The sequence below is a fragment of the Protomyctophum parallelum genome (genome assembly GCF_964188405.1).
Source record: "Protomyctophum parallelum genome assembly, chromosome: 23".
NCBI classification, from domain to species: Eukaryota; Metazoa; Chordata; class Actinopteri; order Myctophiformes; family Myctophidae; genus Protomyctophum; species Protomyctophum parallelum.
This window is the reverse complement of record NC_139715.1, coordinates 13,671,174-13,690,025: the sequence shown is the minus strand read 5'-3', so window position 1 is coordinate 13,690,025 and position 18,852 is coordinate 13,671,174. Positions and strand designations below refer to the sequence as shown.

The 18,852-nt window shown below is 42.6% G+C and overlaps 2 protein-coding genes across 2 annotated transcripts; both read right to left on the bottom strand.

The window, feature by feature from the left end:
- Window positions 1–3,852: 3,852 nt before the first annotated feature.
- LOC310853904 (carbonic anhydrase 4-like) lies at window positions 3,853–8,805 on the bottom strand (the record flags this gene model as incomplete). Its single annotated transcript, XM_083758376.1, has 7 exons — window positions 8,742–8,805; window positions 8,310–8,455; window positions 7,731–7,826; window positions 7,564–7,642; window positions 7,300–7,463; window positions 6,710–6,834; window positions 3,853–3,859 (listed from the first exon to the last, which is right to left on the bottom strand). Exons 1-7 carry the CDS (start codon window positions 8,770–8,772, stop codon window positions 3,853–3,855), a joined length of 648 nt encoding a protein of 215 aa, XP_083614502.1. The 5' UTR covers window positions 8,773–8,805.
- Window positions 8,806–8,872: 67 nt separating this feature from the next.
- On the bottom strand, window positions 8,873–18,623 carry LOC310853903 (carbonic anhydrase 4-like; the record flags this gene model as incomplete). Its single annotated transcript, XM_083758375.1, has 10 exons — window positions 8,873–8,912; window positions 16,029–16,153; window positions 16,449–16,612; window positions 16,718–16,796; window positions 16,888–16,983; window positions 17,113–17,258; window positions 17,539–17,709; window positions 18,115–18,141; window positions 18,246–18,302; window positions 18,620–18,623. The coding sequence occupies 10 exons, from the start codon at window positions 18,621–18,623 to the stop codon at window positions 8,873–8,875; spliced, it is 909 nt and encodes a 302-aa protein (XP_083614501.1).
- Window positions 18,624–18,852: the final 229 nt, after the last annotated feature.

The following is an 18,852-nucleotide window of genomic DNA, read 5'->3' as shown; positions in this document are numbered from 1 at the left end:
AAACTTTCTTCCTCCCCTAAACTTTACCATATGTCTCATGAAATACAAGCCTCGAGTGTGAGGCACTTTCATACACCCGGACAGATGAATGTTCGACAGGCTTCTTGTTTCTTTTCCAGAAATGAAACGTGCTATAGCGGTGGGCTTTACTAGTCCATTCTTATTCTGTTAGACATGCATCTGTGTTTGATCATTCCTTTTAAGTCAGATCTTCTGTTTTGATAGAAGGACCATAGAGACTTGTGATGCAGGTCTTGTGGCGATATCTCCCCGAGGCGATGTCTGCTTTTTTACAACCAACCTCTGCCAGAATGCCAAGAGCCAGAAAAAAGTCCTTGAGAGAACGTCAAATTACCTTAAATATATGCCAAGACTCAAGAGACACCATCGGAAAGTAACTTCATTAATGCTGAAATGCCTGTCAGCCTTAGTACAAGAAAACACGCAAATCTGTGAGCCTTGAGTACGTGTAAGTAGTCGAAATTTTTTGAAGTGGTACCCTTGTGCAAATTACTGCTTGTTAAGCAGGTTTCCAAGCACTCAGTGGGTGGAGTTTCTCAAAAAGAGCCAGCCCAGAAATAAGAGTCAATAAATGGAGTCGCAGGGGGCTGGCCATAATTATAGACTGCTTTTTCCTACACTTGTGAACATTCACAACACAGAATACACGTATGAAGGTGTGTGTGTGTGCGTGCGTGCGGCCGTGCGTGCATGAGAGACGTAATTCATTGGTGTGGGCCTGGCATTGTCACTCCTTGCCAACAGACACCGATGGCGGCGATGGGGGACGCATTTCATTATTCAGTGACATTCTCCAGTCTTGGAATTAGAATCGATAACCTTCCTGTGAAAAGACTGACCTTTCAACTATGAATGAATTATGAATGAATGTATTGATTAATTAATTAATCAATTTGTGAATAACCAAGTAAGTAATTAAGTAAGTAAGTAAATGCATCAAAATCATCATGCATCATCTCATACTGGCCGATCAGAATGCCTGTTGCCTGTGATTGGTTAGCTGATTTGCTCGTTTACACATGACGTAAAGTTTTCCTTCAATGGCGTTTAATGTTTTGATGTTTAATTTACATCATAAAAATCCTGACGTCATTTTTCCGTTCATCGTCAATGGCAAAACTTGAAACGGAATTTAGGGGACATTTGACCGGAATTCTCTTACCGTGGTCAATGGAGAATCTTGAGACAGTGTGCGGACAAAAGCTGTTTATAGCACCCCTTTAAAAAAATCACTCTGGTGTGAAGTGAGGGGCGCCCACTTTATTTATATCGGCCACATGACGTCTCACATCATGCTGCCCTAAACAAACATTAAAAGTCAATAGACTTGGCTGCCATATGACATAATTTTCAAAAGCCATGCATTGGAGGTGCTATAGCCCCTAGCGCCTCTCAAAATATAGCTCTATTTGCGTGTACGGTATATTTATGGTCACACACACATAACCTCGTATACTAGGTTGGCCTTAGCTTAGTGGGCAGGCAGTCTGGTAATCAGAAGGTCACCATTTTACCCTCCAGCCCAAGACACATTTGCCTTCCAACTAAACTTCTTAAACGTGTTCCTAAATGTGGAGTTATTAAGCTGACGTATGTGTACAGTAGGGTTTATAGTCAAACGTTTATGAGTGTTTCAGGCTAGAATGTAGATAACACAACATTGATGATGTGTCCAAGACTCCCATAGACAGCCCATTCATCCAAACAGAAATTATATTATACAACATCAAAATCACCAATATTGCAGCTATAGGGAAAGCTTGAATTATCCTCTTTCAATCTGTAAAGTGTTTGTTTCATAAAAATCCACCGTAGACATTTTATGAGCTACTTCCTGTCAAGAAATTCCTTGCAGATGATTTTTGAGTGGTGCAACCACTCCCTTACGGAGCTAGCTATGTGTGTGGTTGGGTGGGTGGCTGGCTGGGTGCGTCTGAGCACGAAAATAGCATGGTTGTATTTCACCACCTGTGCGCAACCTAACACACACACAAACACACACGCACATAAACCTTTTAAACCCCACGGGGGTCCTGGAGGGAAAATCTAAAATATCGGAGTTGGAACCTGAGACCTTGACCAGCCCCATTTACCCGCTGAGAGCTGTTCATGAGGTGGACAGAATCTAGCCCCCGCCGCCGGGGGATTGGGGCTCAGGAGGTTTTAACTGTATATATATAGTGTTAACCTATGTGACTATGAGCACCAGTATGACTATGAGTACCAGTAGGGGCGCTGTTTTTCTAAGTGCTGGAGTTTGGATGTGCTCGTTGACTATCACTCAACGGCCAATGCATACCACCTGTTTTGAATGTGCACATAATGCAGGAGGCAGCAGGAGGTTGCTTTACTGATAACGAGTGTTTCCATACTCTGATGAGGTGAACGGAACACTGTCCCCCCCCCTCCCAGTGAGCTGTGGCGTCCCACAAGGAAGCATACTAGGGCCTTTACTGTTCCTAATATATGTTAACGACATGACACATCAGCTTGTGACTGCAACTTGTTCCTGTTCGCAGATGACTCAGCACTGCTGGTCTCGGACAGAAACAAACTGCAGGTTGAAAAGACCCTCAGCTCTGAACTCGGTAGAATCTGCACCTGGCTCGCTGATAACAAACTATCCTTACACCTGGGAAAAACTGAATCCATTCTTTTCGGATCAAATAGTAATCTCAGCAAGGCAGATGGCTTCTTGGTTAGAGTGGGTGACAATATTATCACACGAAAAGATGAAATTACCTACCTAGGTTCCATCCTGGAGGCCAATCTTTCCGGTGATAAAATGGCCACCAACGTAATCAAAAAAGTCAATCAAAGAACAAGATTCCTTTACAGGATCTCCTCACTGGTCAACAAAAACACCCTGAAGACCTTAACAGGAGCCCTCGTACAAGGTTTCTTTGACTATGCATCCACCTCTTGGTACCACAGCACCCCAAAGGCCCTTAAAACAAGGCTCCAGACCTCCCAAAACAAACTGGTCAGGCTCCTACTTGGCCTCACCCCCCGAACCCACCTCACCCCTGCCCACTTTGACAGGCTGGGATGGTTTAGGGTCGATGACAGAGTACAGCATCTTGCAATGGCTCTGGTCCACAAGATTCGATACACAACCAAGATACCCATGTACCTGTCTAAATACTTCCTTAATGTAAACGAAGTCCACACCCACAACACCAGAGGGAGTACAACAAACCATGTACAACCCAGATTCGGCACAAACAAGGGACTAAATTATTTTCGCTCCTATGCCACCAAAATGTGGAACGCCCTACCAACAGTCATTAAGACATGTGAATCCCTTGACTCCTTCAAAACCGCTCTCAAAGGGCACCTACGGATGGCTGCAATTCGAAACTGGCCTCTGTAGAATCTGAATCCCCCCCCCCCCCCCCCCCTTTTTACCCTCACTGTATATGTATCCTTTCCCTTTTTGCTTCCTATATGATGAATTCCTGTTCTGTTCTTTAACTACATAGAAGTGTCTATTTGTATGTCTCTAAATGTTTTGATGAATTGAACAATGTGGACCCTGTTGTAAACAAGTGTAATGCTTAATTGGGTCGTCCACTCACAGTTAACAGTCTTTGTATTGAGTTTGTGCTTAAAATATACTGTAAATTCTACAAACTGTTAATAAATATTTCAATCAATCAATCACTCAATCAATGATACTGAAGTAGCTCATAAAATGTCTGCGGTGGATTTTTATTAAACAAAAACTTTACAGATTGAAAGAGGATAATTCAAGCTAACCCTACAGCTGCAATGTTGGTGATTTTGACGTTTAATAAAATTAGAGAGGACTTTTCTGTTTGGATGAATGGGCTATAAGCTGAAAAGAGAAGAGAAAAGATATCTGGATGCAATTTAATCAGGCACTTAATTAAACTTGTTAAATACTTGAGATCCATGAGGAATGAAGTCCAAACACGGCAGGATTCCTTCAGTCCTTCCCCCCCCTTGAGTAAGAAAAAGGCATATAAAACAGAAGATGTGGGATTGTGCATGAACGTCGTGCATCTTGTCATATAGCACATGTTCTTCACAGTATGTGGGAATAGTGTGTGTTTGTGTGTGCGCATACTGCACGTGCATACTTTAAATCGTGCAAAAGAACCTACATACCACGTACACATGCAGAAGTGGCAGACATATATAGTATGTTGGTTACTTGTTCAGACTGTGACTTGTTCAGACTGTTTAAAATGTATATAGTATTTTTTTATTGGCCTAAAATATTGTCTATATACATAAATTCATGAATCCACTTGCTGACCGGCTGTTAGTATTGGGCAATCCTTTTTTATAGGGGTTTCTTGTAACCCTAACATTAACATCCTATGGCTGGCAAAAATGTCAAATTTTCCTTTTGCTTTGGGTTTTTCAAGATTCTGAATCCATTCCAAGCATTAGTTTTGCACAAAATACACTCCTTGGGCTAAAAGCAGCCATAGCTAATGTGCCCAAAATGTGCTGACCTCATCACATTTGTCATGATGTCTATGGCCGTTTTTAGCCCAAGGAGTGTATGTTGTGCAAAGCTAATGCTTGGAATGGATTCAGAATCATGAAAACCCCCTAGTTTGACATGTCACATGCTACTTGAAGCAAATGGAAAGTTTGACATTTTTTACATTTTTGCCTGCCATAGGATGTTAATGGTAGGGTCACAAGAAACCTGTATAAAAAATTGCCCAATACTTTCAGCCGGTCAGCAAGTGGATTCACGAATGTATGTATATAGACAATATTTTAGGCCATTCCCACCCGTCCAACTCGACTGCCGGACTATAGTATGCTACAGTATGTATGTTATTGAGAGCGTGATGTTTAGACCGATGCTACTGGTTACAGTTTTGCAGCACTTCTATTAGCACTCTATTTACTTGACCATTATCCAGTCATTTGTTGACATGTTCATGTTATCTGATCTTGCATTTGTAAGTCACTCTGGGTGAGGGTGTCTGCTAAATGCATGCAGTAGGCCTACTAGGCCTGCATTTTATATATAAGGGCCATTACTGTCTGTCTATCTAGTGTCTGGTTCAACAGCTAGTCAGTTCTCTGACACCATGCATGCGTATGTGCAGAGCCTGCTTCAACCATGATTACTTCATTGTGAATATAAAACGCCTTAATGTACAGAAACTCCCCCTTTTACACACCCATAAAAACAATGTCAATATTGTTGGGAAAAACACAAGCTAACTCTAACCCTCTTGTATAGAGAACATAAGTTTGATTCCCGCTGTGGCACTGGGGGAAATGTTCTCTCCGCCGCGTCATCAGTGCCCATACCTTAGGTGGGGTTGGCAAAAGGGCCTTTCTGTGTGGAGTTTGCATGTTCTCCCCGTGTCCCCTATGGTACCCTCACAAAACAAAACATGCAGTAGGGTAATCCTGGTATCTAAACTGCCTCCCCCTGGCCAGCCGGGGCGCGTGATGGAGGGGAAAGGAACTGGTTGGAATAGTGTGTTCCTTGCACACGCTATGTCCAACCAGGGAAACTCTAGCCTAGCTAATAAGCCAGACTAATATCCCACTGCAATTCTTTTTTTGCGAGCAGCAGATTCACATCTGACCCCTGTCAGGTGAAAAGAAGTGGCTTGGACTCCATTGAAGAACACAAGGTCTGTCCATTGCTCTCCCAAGGTTGGCTGAGGGAGTGTAGCACCCAGGATTGCATTAACTGGGTGAAAATAAATGGGTTACAAAAGTTGTGGGATATATATATATTTTTTTAGATTATAACATATACACATATAAGTGTGTGGGTTGCATTGCTTACATGCATAAAGAACACATTGTCCACAGTTTGAAGTTCATTTTTATTATATTTACTGATCCAAAACACTCCTGATCAATAGGCAAAGAGCCATGAGGACTAACTTAAGAGACCTGGAGGCGTGATCAATGCCATTTGGCTATTCTGAGTGGCCAAATAGCATTGACCACGCCTCCAGGTCTTAAGTTAAGTAATAAGACCTGGTACTTAAGACACACAAAATACAGCCCCTAGTGTGTAAATCAATAGGCAAATAGTGTGTAAAATCTAAACACTCCTGATCAATAGGCAAAGAGCCATGAGGGAATCTATATTTCTACCTGACCCATTGGTCAAAGGAGGTGTTTCTATTATTTATAATTCTCTCTCATGTTTAGATATAGTAATGCCTCCTTGGATTATTTAAAAACTGCTTGGGAAAACGATTTAGGAATATCTATCACTGACGAGCAATGGTCTACATCTCAAAGATTTGTGCACACAGGTTACATTTGTCAAAGGAAAAACTCAACAGAATGTATCCAAATGTGAATCCAGCCTGCGACAGATGTGGCCAGTCGCCGGCCACTCTAGCTCATATGTTCTGGCACTGCACTAAACTAACATCATATTGGCAAAGTATATTTAAATCGCTGTCAGACATTGTTGGAAGACCTTTTGACCCGGATCCACTGACAGCAGTTTTAGGAGTCAGAGGGCCCGGGGTCAAACTGTCTACTTTCCAATATAACATGGTAAAATATGTGACTCTACTGGCTCACAGACTGATACTGTTGAATTCCAGGAAAGCACGGGTTGTAATCTTTACAATACGAAATGCCTAATTTTATGTCATGATACAAAATCATAATAAAAAATAACAACAGTAGTAAAGCTATGAGGACTAGAGAGAAATACAGTGTGAAGGATCCACTTGTGGCCTGGGTTGTCACTGGCTGGGCCGGCTGAACGCCTCTGAAGACGTTGGTCATCAACTCCGAGGTGGAGTTGCCAACATGCAGAGTGGTGCTGAAGAGGTCAATCTGCAGAGGAGACATCACATCAGTTCATCAACTATACGGCAGTTAGCCTGAGCTAATGTCTTAGGTCTCTGGTCTAGAGGGGCGGGTCGTGCTACGTCCCATCATTTGGAGCGATGCCCACCCGGAAGGGTTGACTCCCACTTCTAGCCCAGAGCGGCCAATGCGTTCCCAATTCCCATGCATACGCATTAATCCCGAGACCCAAAAGAGGTCTCTCCGGTACCCAAAATCTATAGTGAAAATCTAAGATCACAATGCATCACATTATCAATCTGCTTTTTTTCCACTGCTCCTTAATATTGTTTAACATTTTGAATTGTTACATTCTTTTGAATGTGACATTTCTTTTAATTTCTCATTTGTTCATGTTATCTTATAATAATATTTATTTTTGAAATGGGGTCTGCGTCCCAAAGATGGCTCCTGACCCATTATTTACATGGATTCATGTCAAATCAAACTCACCAGATCTTTGCTGACTTTGATTGAATCCTTGAACACGGTCCAAACCACAGCTTCGTTACACGAGCGGGTCGTCAACGAGCCGAGGTAGCGGTAGTACTTGGTACGATCCACTCCACTCAACAGATCATCCAGGGAAACGCCGGCAGCAATTTCTACACTCTGGTCTGTAGACAAAATGCACTTGTGAAGGAACTGCAGCTGATTCTTCACTGAATTCATTAAAAGGTCAAATTTGAAGGGAAATGATGAAGAACGAATGCTTACCTTTCTGTGTGATGTTGGCCAAGTAGGAGGTGAAGGTCTTCCAGCTTGCAGGTGAAGCAGTTTCATTGCCTGACATTACCTGTCAAAGTGCAGTAAACTCTGTATTATTATCCACACGTGTCAGGTCCCATTTATTAGCATCTGATGTTAATGTGAATCTCCTTTACCTCTATGAAGAACCCAAGAGCAGCAAACCCAGTGGAGTTGTGGAAAGCTTGCGCTGTATCCCCGTTAAATGAGGCCTTCGCACTGACAATGTGCAACTATAGGGGGGGAAATTAAGACAAAGTAGATAAGCAGGTCAGTGGTTTATTTTGAGAACGATTCTATTCCCACACAATAGTTGCATTTGACATATCAAAATTGATGTAAATTTGTAAATAATACATGAATAGATAAAAGATCAGACCCGTCTGAAGTGAGTGGTACTGTACTGTACTGTACTGTACTGTACTGTACTGTACTGTACTGTACTGTACTGTACTGTACTGTACTGTACTGTACTGTACTGTACTGTACTGTGTGCTGTACTGTACAAGCCCTCCTCCCTGGCCTGTGTGTGTGTCTGTGTCTGTGTTAGGCTGTGCAACAGTGACACATGGTGGTGAACAAAAGCAATTTTTGTGCTCGTACACAGCCAGGGACACAGGGACAGACCCAGGGACACAGCCACACACATATCTGTCTATAGGAGTGGTTGCACCACTCAAAAATAGTTGAAAATGAATAGTTGAAAATGTCCATACCTCCATGGGGTAGCGCTTGCCGTCCACCGTGTGCTCTGATCCGCCGACTGAAGAGCCGTTGCTCCAATGCAAGTGGAACTGCAGGCTGTCATAGGCCTCCGCTAGATCACCTCCTGAAATATTGACCCCACTAAGTCCTACTCTGACTGGTGTGTGTGTGTGTGTGTGTGTGTGTGTGTGTGTGTGTGTGTGTGTGTGTGTGTGTGTGTGTGTGTGTGTGTGTGTGTGTGTGTGTGTGTGTGTGTGTGTGTGTGTGTGTGTGTGTGTGTGTTTTCGGGGGTGGGGGGGAAGGAAATGTATTAACATCTTGTACAGTTTCATTCTGTAGTTGCCAGTTGGACAAACACCATTCAAAACACCTAAGAGGAAAGGAATTTACCAAAAAAATAAAAGGTTTCTGGCAACGGAAAGGTCTCTAAAGCTGCGACTCACGTGTTTTGCCAGTGTTGGAGGCGTTTGTCATTGATGATTTGCTGCCATAGTTGTTAAAGGTGAAGGCTCCCAATTTGGAGTCACTGGTGGCTGATGCCGAGACAATGTCAATCGGAGATTGCCTGGAACCGTTACAATAATTCGGAGAAATGGTCGGCCAAGTCGTATCCTCTAAAAGAGCACAAACACAAGAGTTTATATTAATCAAGCAGCATAGCATAGCATAGGTGTTCATTGTATAACTACTTCAAATATATCAGGATTTACATATTGATTTAGCAGGGGTCCTCAACAACACACACACGCATGCGCGCACAGACACGCACACGCACACTATACATTGTTAATTTAATGTGCGATGAAAGCACTCTCTGTATAAGATCCAATTATAGGGGGGGGAACCCTCCTGTTTTTTTTTTGGTTTTTTTTCTAATAGATAGGACACTGATATGAATGCAGAAATTCTAGACCATCATCTGTAAAATGTAGCACATTGGCACAAATGTTTCTGGTAATAATTGACCTCTGTATAGGCCTGATCACGAGGTCCATCACGAGGTGATGATGATCGACCCGTTTGGGGTTCTCCTTTCTTGAGAGTTTGAGAACCACGGATAGTGCTTAGGTATTTTGAGGAATATTATGCGCAATTGACTTACTGAAATCTGGAAGATGGTAACACCAAGCTGTGGGAGAAAATTACAAAAACAAAATACTCATTATAGCCTACATATGGCCATGCATAATATACAAGTAAAATTACTTCATGATCAAACCAAACACTTAACCTACCGACTGAGGTCGATGTGAGCAAGAGAGCGCAAGCAATAGACACAATAATCCACTTCATCTAAATAAGAAAACGGACAGAAAGAGGTGAGTGTCAGCAATTGACGTCACTCAAATCAAATGCAAAAGAACAACTGTGAAATGAAATGATCAACAGATCAGCAGTCAAGTGATTCAGTTGTCTGTGCACTTTCTTTCCTTAATTGCAAGAACAGCATTGCTTCCCCCAACGTTATCCCATTGACCATAATATGGTCTAATAGGCTATCCCTCAATATGTGGGCATGTGTCACCTTTTTTATGAAATTGTCAAAAAATGTACACATGGTGCAGCTAATTTAATTTAACAGAAATTCTTACCTTCACAAAACACCTGTTGTCACCTTAAGTTGCGTAAAGCGTCTGCTACATGCCTAAATTGTAAATTGTTAAGTTCTCTCTGTGGAAGATCAGCTCCTCTCTTTTATTAGGTTCAGCAGATACTGTAACTTGTGCTTTGTTCCTCCCATCACCCCTTGGCCTAAACCCTAAAGTAGGCTATTTCTTCAGGTTAAAAACAAAACAAAAACTAGTTCGGCAAACACGTTTTTCAAGTATAGGCTACTGTTGGGGGACCCTGTTTGGATTTGTCTTTTAACCAGCTGAGTGTATAGCTGTCTAAATTAAAATTGTGAGAGACCATATGGCCACTGAATTTGTTTTGTCAAAACCCTGGTCATAATATTAAATATTACAAATGTGGGCCTACAAATTAAAACAGATTGTGTATCTCAGAAGTCAGTCCCGTTGCCAATGATGTGAAACAGGCAGGCAAATCCTCACAATTAAATATTTTATTCAACCAATTATCAGATTCCTCCGTGGTTCTCAAAGTGGTGTCAGGGGACCCCCAGGGGTCATCAAATCTGACCAATATTGGCCAGAGGCACTCAATGCCATCAACGCCTCTTCTTCCTGTGCAAGACCCTCCGTAATCCAGTTTAAAGAACTACATTGGGCTCATTACAGCAAAGCTAGGCTCGCTAAATTGTTCCCAGAACTGGCAGACTTAAATCTAAAAAGAAATAGAAAATCACACCTGTGTGAACTGAGTGGTGCAACTATCTCTCTCTCTCTCTCTCTCTCTCTCTCTCTCTCTCTCTCTCTCTCTCTCTCTCTCTCTCTCTCTCTCTCTCTCTCTCTCTCTGTCATTAGCAGGCAACAGTGCAGCACTCTCTCTCTGTTTCTGGCACAACAGCGTACAACAGCGCCCCTACTGGTACTCATCCTCGTGCTCATTAACGTCACACGGACACATAGGTGAACACGGACATTGCTGTTCCTTGGAGTGGTTGCACCACTCAAAAATGTGGAATATGTTTTAAACATCCATTTTAACAACCAACACCTTGTATGGGGTCCCTGGCACCAAATATTTTCAGATGGGGGTCCACGGCTAAGACTTATTTCCAGCTCTGAGGGTTTGTGTAAACACATACATTGAATGCCATAAGCCGTTTCGCGGATACTGCCATCTTAAATCTATCGAGATGCATCCTGGGTGGGCGCAAAGCAGCCTGGGATAAAAAGGGACCACGAAGCGACTCTAGCCTAGTACAGGGGTTGTCAACATTTTTGTCTGGGGACCCCCAGAAATGCTTTGGCCATGTACTGCAAAAATAACCTAAATAAAGTGCCAATCGGCACAGGTCTCCACCAGGGCAGGTCAGGTTGTGGCCTCATGGTGGCGCTATAACAGGCTGTTGAGGAAGATTTGGGCCGGAGGTTGGTGTTGGAGGGATGCAGGTACAATATTTTTGTTTTGCACAAAGCGGCCTCCTGGTGGTGCTATAACAGGCCGTTCTGGAAAGTTTGGGGCAGAGGTTCATCGTTGGCATCCAGGGAGTGTGTGTGCAAAATTTGGCATGGACCGGTTGTGTGTGTGTGTGTGTGTGTGTGCGCGAGTGCATGACGCGACTTGGCTTGTTGTAGTGCCACCATCAGGCCGTTGAAAACTGTCAAGTGGCATTTCTTCCTCAGCCTAGTGGGAATATGCGTGCACAGTTTCATCGCAATCGGACGCTGCGTTGAGGAGTTGTGGCGATTTGTACAAAGCGGGCTACTCCTGAAAAGTGTAGGAGCCAATCGTGGCCAATCAGGATGGAATATGAGAAATAAAAAAAACCTGTCTTGATCACATGACTATGGAGATCATGTGTACCGATTTGCGTGAAATGTGGATAAAATCTGAAGGAGTAATAATAGAAAATGTGTTTTACATATGTCGGCCTCCTGGTGGCGCTATAAAGAGCAGATGTGAAAAATTCCAGGCAAAGGTTTTTCCTTGGCCTCTAGGGAGTTGGCATACAAAGTTATCCACAGATCCGTGCAGTTAGAGGTAAAAACACTTTTGGGCCAGTTATAGCGCCACCTTGAGAGTTGAAATTGTTCATGTGTCATTTCGTCCTCGGCCTAGTGGGAATGTGGGTGCACAATTTCACGGAAATCACGCGATGTGTTCATGATTTGCAGCATTTTGTTTGAAACTGAGCACTCCTGTGAACTTTGGAAGCCAATCTTAACCAATCAGGATGGAGTCTGAGAAATCTGAAAGACCGGTTTCGTTGAATGGCTCTAGAGAGACTGTGTACCAATTTGCGTGATGTTTGGACAAAATCTGTAGGTGTACTGTGCAAAAACTTGTTTTGCACAAAGCGGCCTCCTGGTGGCGCTATAACAGGCCGTTCTGGAAAGTTTGGGGCAGAGGTTCATCGTTGGCATCCAGGGAGTGTGTGTGCAAAATTTGGCATCGAGCGGGTTAACGGTGGCCGAGATTAGCTGCTCACGGACACACGGACGGACGGACACACACACGGACGGACGGACACACGGACGGACGGAGTGCAAAACATACTCTCCCCACATGCCTTCGGCCTGGTGGAGACAATAATAGAGAAAATATACCATAATTGTATTTATGGTATAAACCAGATATAATCATGAAGGAAATGTATGCATGTACTATTAGTAGGCCTACTATGTAAACTCTTCATTTCCATTTTCCAGCCATTCAGTTGCAATTTATTTTATATACCGTAATTTCCGGACTATAAGCCGCACCTGAATATAAGCCGCACCAGCCAAATTTAGGGAAAATCCCATATACAAGCCGCACCGGACTATAAGCCGCACCGGACTATAAGCCGCAGCTACGTTAGCTCAGAGCCTGAGATGGCTCTGCGTTAGCTGTAAAAATCCATAGATAAGCCGCACCGTTGTATAAGCCGCAGGGTTCAAATCATGGGTAAAAAGCCGCGGCTTATAGTCCGGAAATTACGGTATATAATTTATGGACCCCCAAAATTATTTGGCGACCCCCCGAGGGGTTGTGACCCACGGGTTGGAACCCCTTGACCTAGTACAGAGGCATTTCTGAACTTTCTGCACTTCTCTGTGATTTCCAAATACAGAAAAGTCGTTTTTGATAAACATAACAATGGGTGGAACAGATCGATGTGCTTTTGTGTTTACATGTGCAACAATAATCAGTGATATAAAGCCAAGTACGTGGAAATTACTGTAGAATTCTCGATAAGCTAGATGCTCTAATCTTAGTCCCTTATTTTTAAGTGGTGCAACCACTTCTACATCCAGCGATGTCCGTATGTATGTTATCATGTATCATGTATCAGTCTTCAGCACAAGTGGTGTGCGCATGCGTGAAATTTTTAAATTTACGTTATTTTTCAGAAAGGAAGCCATAGAGGGTTAAAATGGGTCTTAATGCTTCCAACTCGAGTGGAATTATTAATGTTTTGTACAAGTGTCCATGACAACAAAAATATATGATGTGGAGACAATAAAGACTATTAATATCATTATTATTGAAGGTGGCAACAGTCCATTTGCTCGGTAAAATATTTCGGGGGATATTTACAATGTGTGCAGGCTTGAGTATGTTGAATCTAGTTTGCATTAATGAGGATTTAGTTGACACAATCAAATAAAATGGCGATAGTATTCCATGTGGGGCAGACGGCCTGTCACAGCCAGATTTTGGAGAGCAGCAGTTTTCGTCTCAGATTTAGTCCGACGGAGCGTCACAGTATAACTCCATGGGGACACAAAAGCGACACAAAAGTAGGACCCGGAAGTATCTCAGGAGGGGGCGCTCACGTCACAGCTAAAATACTGAATAATAAAGCTAATCTGACGAGCAGAGAGAGAGAGAGAGAGGAGGGGGGGGAGAGAGGGGAGTTGCACCACTTGGTTCACACAGGTGTGTTTTTTTTATATGTATTTTGTTTGCATGCACTGTATTAGGCCTATATTGTTGTTAGTTATTAGCTAAATACTGACAGAGAAAAGCAGTTGAGTACAAAGACTCCACTTCAGTTTAGTAGTAGTATTCATGTAGTAGTATTGTAATAATAGAATAATGTAATCCCACATTTGGGATTGACAGAGGAAATCTATAGGCTGTTCTATGTTACACTGCCTGTAATTTAGTTTAGTTTAGTTTAGTTAGTTCGTTTTTTTGTTTTGTTTATTTTGCTAGCCGCTAATTTCATGTTGTAGAGAAATATTAATGCTGTATATATTTCAGTGCACTGCCACTGATGGCATTTACAGTACTTTCACTCATGCCCTAATACTTAATCACATGAATCTTTAACATGTTGCATATAGACCTATTGTTTGTGCCAAATATAGCCGATACCCTGGACAGGAGCAAATATATAATTGAATGAGTTGCCTATTTATTTACTTGTTGGGTGGATGTGAGACTGTGTCATCGATTGGTCTAGCTTTACCATACATATGTAATTCAGTCAAAGTGCATAAGGATGGTGTTCCATTGTCATTAAAGTTCAGTCATTGTTCTGTCTGAAAAGTAGTGTCTAATAGGTTAATTATTTTCACGTGTGAAACAAATTATGGGGGGGCTGGATATTATGCATATTATCACTGAATAATTATCAAATCACATACTGCTACAATGATAACAACCTTGTGCATTGGATTCTATTAGTTAAATTCCCTAAAACACATAACCACCATATTATTTTTTACCAGCTGCAAGCTGGTCATACACTGACTGTGAAAACTACACGACCAGACTGACACCGTTACTCTGCGAGAAGAAGCGGGTTGCCAAGGCCACTTATTTCCAGCCAAACTTGCCTTGATTTGGCCCTCACAGTTGCTTGCCTGGTTTTTGGAGGTTGGTTCACTTTCTGTCGCGACAGTTGCCACCACTGGCAACCATACTGCCGAGTACTTCTGATTGCTCATTGGCTGCCTCGTCTCCAGCAACAACCTATTACAACCAGGGATAACATCCCATAGAGGAGATAGGCAGCCTACCTAACCAGCCTACACCAAAGATGGTTTATGTATGAAGATGGGCCAACTTCATTGGAGCCACTAGACGCGAAATGGTACACAAAGCCTACAAATGGTCTCCTAAATATAGTAGGCGTGGTTTGCTTCTCCCCGAAGCACATTGTTGCACATGTAAACAGCACATCGATCTGTTCCACCCATTGTTATGTTTATGAAAAACTACTTTTCTAATTGGAAATCACAGAGAACTGTACTGTATAATGGGCTAGAGTCGCTATACACTTCCTGGTCCCTTTTTATCCTACGCTGCTTTGCGCCAACCCATAATGCATCTCAATAGATTCAAGATGGCGGTATCTCACAGAAATCGGCAAACATGATCTCCGGACTTATCCGATTAAAACACCACCGGCAGAATTTTGATGCGTATTGTTCGGGCCGTAATCGGCTTCCAAAGTTAGTGGGAATTTAATTTTCACATTGTCCACAATTTTAAGTTCATTTTCATTATATTTACTGATCCAAAACAAATTGCATATACAAACATATTCTCAGTTCTCTCATGGCATGGCATTGTTCTCATGGCGCACTGGTAAAAAACAGGTGCAGGCCCATTCCCAATCATCCAGGCCTATGCCCTTTCTGACAATCAAATGTAATTAGGCCAGGGGAGGCGTGCCCTTAGTGCCCACAAATAATAATCTAATAAACTAATACAACTAATAAGGCCAAATAATAACATCATGATAATAATAACTATAACAGACAATCGTTTTCCTTCACATTATAAGTATTAATACAATATAGAAAATGTATTAAAGCTGAAGACAACAATGGACCATTGCCCCAGCGCCGTGATGATGGATAGTGACGTATTCACTGGCCAAGGAAGCGGTTTGAATGCGTTCAAACAGACAGACCACAGATAGCACCACAGATCTGACATCTCATGCAAAAACCTTTACGAAAGATAAATGTGTAAAAAGAAAAATACAAGCATAAATAACTGAATAAAGCTGTTTTGAACTCGATTTCTAGCACAAAGTATGTGGAAGTAGTTAGATGCGGCTGTAGAGAACTGGAGCGAGCCCAGGATGACGAGGTTAGCACGCCTAATAACTCTAAACACTCCTGATCAATAGGCAAAGAGCCATGAGGACTAGAGAGAAACACGTTGTGGAGGATCCACTTGTGGCCTGGGTTGTCACTGGCTGGGCCGGCTGAACGCCTCTGAAGACGTTGGTCATCAGCACCGAGGTGGAGTCGCCAACATGCAGAGTGGTGCTGAAGAGGTCGATCTGCAGAGGAGACATCAGTTAATCAACTACGGCGGTGGTTCCCATGCATACGCAATTACGCATTGATCCCGTGACCCAAAAGAGGTCTCCCCGGTATACCCAATCTATAGTGAAAATCTAAGATCACAATGTATCACATTGTAGATCGATCTGCTTCTTTCCACTGCTCCTTAGATGGCTCCCTGACCCATTATTTGAGGGAAAATTGAAATACAGAACCTCCTACCAGAGCTGTAACATTAAGTCATGATTTCAAAACGGTTGCATACATGGATTCATGTCAAATCAAACTCACCAGATCTTTGCTGACTTTGATTGAATCCTTGAACACGGTCCAAACCACAGCTTCGTTACACGAAGGGGTCGTCAACGAGCCGAGGTAGCGGTAGTACTTGGTACGATCCACTCCACTCAACAGATCATCCAGGGAAACGCCGGCAGCAATTTCTACACTCTGGTCTGTAGACAAAATGCACATGGACTTGTGAAGGAACTGCAGCTGATTCTTCACTGAATTCATAAAAGGTCAAATTTGAAGGGAAATGATGAAGAACGAATGCTTACCTTTCTGTGTGATGTTGGCCAAGTAGGAGGTGAAGGTCTTCCAGCTTGCAGGTGAAGCAGTTTCGTTGCCTGACATTACCTGTCAAAGTGCAGTAAACTCTGTATTATTATCCACACGTGTCAGGTCCCATTTATTAGCATCTGATGTTAATGTGAATCTCCTTCTTTACCTCTATGAAGAATCCAAGAGCAGCAAACCCAGTGGAGTTTTGGAGAGCTTGCGCTGTATCCCCGTTAAATGAGGCCTTCCTATTGACAATGTGCAACTATAGGGAGGAAAATTATGAACATTATTTCGAGAACAATTATATTCCCGTTACCCGGACAGCACAATAGCTTAATTTAATTTGTAAATAATACATGAATAGATACAAAATTGTTGAAAATGTCCATACCTCCATGGGGTAGCGCTTGCCGTCCACCGTGTGCTCTGAGCCGCCGAATAAAGAGCCGTTGCCCCAATGCAAGTGGAACTGCAGGCTGTCGTAGGCCTCCGCTAGATCACCTCCTGAAATACTGACCCCACTAAGTCCTACTTTGACTGGTGTGTGTGTGTGTGTGTGTGTGTGTGTGTGTGTGTGTGTGTGTGTGTGTGTGTGTGTGTGTGTGTGTGTGTGTGTGTGTGTGTGTGTGTGTGTGTGTGTGTGTGTGTGTGTGTGTGTGTGTGTGTGTGTGTTTCGGGGGTGGGGGGGAAGGAAATGTATTAACATCTTGTATGCAGTTTAATTCTGTGGTTGGACAGACACTATTCAAAACACACAAAAATGTAAGGTTTCTGGCTGCCGGAAAGCAACGGAAAGGTCTCTAAAGCTGCGACTCACGTGTTTTGCCAGTGTTGGAGGCGTTTGTCATTGATGATTTGCTGCCATAGTTGTTAAACGTGAAGGCTCCCAATTTGGAGTCACTGGTGGCTGATGCCGAGACAATGTCAATCGGAGATTGCCTGGAACCGTTACAATAATTCGGAGAAATGGTCGCCCAAGTCGTATCATCTAAAAGAGCACAAACACAAGAGTTTCTATTAATCAAGCAGCATAGCATAGCATAGGTGTTCATTGTATAACTACTTCAAATATATCAGGATTTACATATTGATTTAGCAGGGGTCCTCAACATGTACACGTGACAACACATACACACACATACACACACACACACACACACACACACACAATTCTAGACCATAATTTGTAAAATGTAGCACAATGGCACAAATGTTTCTGGTAATTATTGACCAGATAGGCCTGATATGTCTGTAGCAAAAATTTAATTTTGACAAAAATGTCCATCACGAGGTGATGATGATCGACCCCTGTTTGGGTTCTCCTTCCTTGAGAGTTTGAGAACCACTGATAGTGCTTAGGTATTTAGAGGAATATTATGCGCAATTGACTTACTGCAATCTGGAAGATGGTAACACCAAGCTGCGGGAGAAAATTACAAAAACAAAATACTCATTATAGCCTACATATGGCCATGCATAATATACGTAAAATTACTTGAAAATCAAACCAAACACTTAACCTACCGACTGAGGTCGAAGCTCTGTCTGGATCTGGATACCATGAGCCTGCTTCTGCCTTGCCTACAGCCAATGTGAGCAAGAGAGCGCAAGCAACAGACACAATAATCCACTTCATCTAAATAAGAAAACGGACAGAAAGAGGTGAGTGTCAGCAATTCACGTCACTCAAATCAAATGCAAAAGAACAATTGTGAAATGAAATGATCAGCAGATCAGCAGTCAAGTGATTCAGTTGTCTGCACTTTCTTTCCTTAATTGCAAGAACAGCATTGCTTCCCCCAACGTTATCCCATTGACCATATTATGCTTTAATAGGCTATCCCTCAATATGTTGACATGTAGTAACTTTTTTTTAATCAAATTGTCAAAAGAATTACCCATGGTGCAGCTATATACAGGTAGGTATAGCACATTAACTTAGCCTACAATGAATGGGAAAAAACGACCCCCAGAGCCCAGGCCAAAAAACGAATGAAAATAAATTCTTACCTTCACAAAACACCTGTTGTCACCTTAAGTTGTCCCTGTGGAAGATCAGCTCCTCTCTTTTATTAGGCTCAGGCCGTTCAGCAGATACGCCTCTTCTTTACATCACCTCTTGACCGAAAGT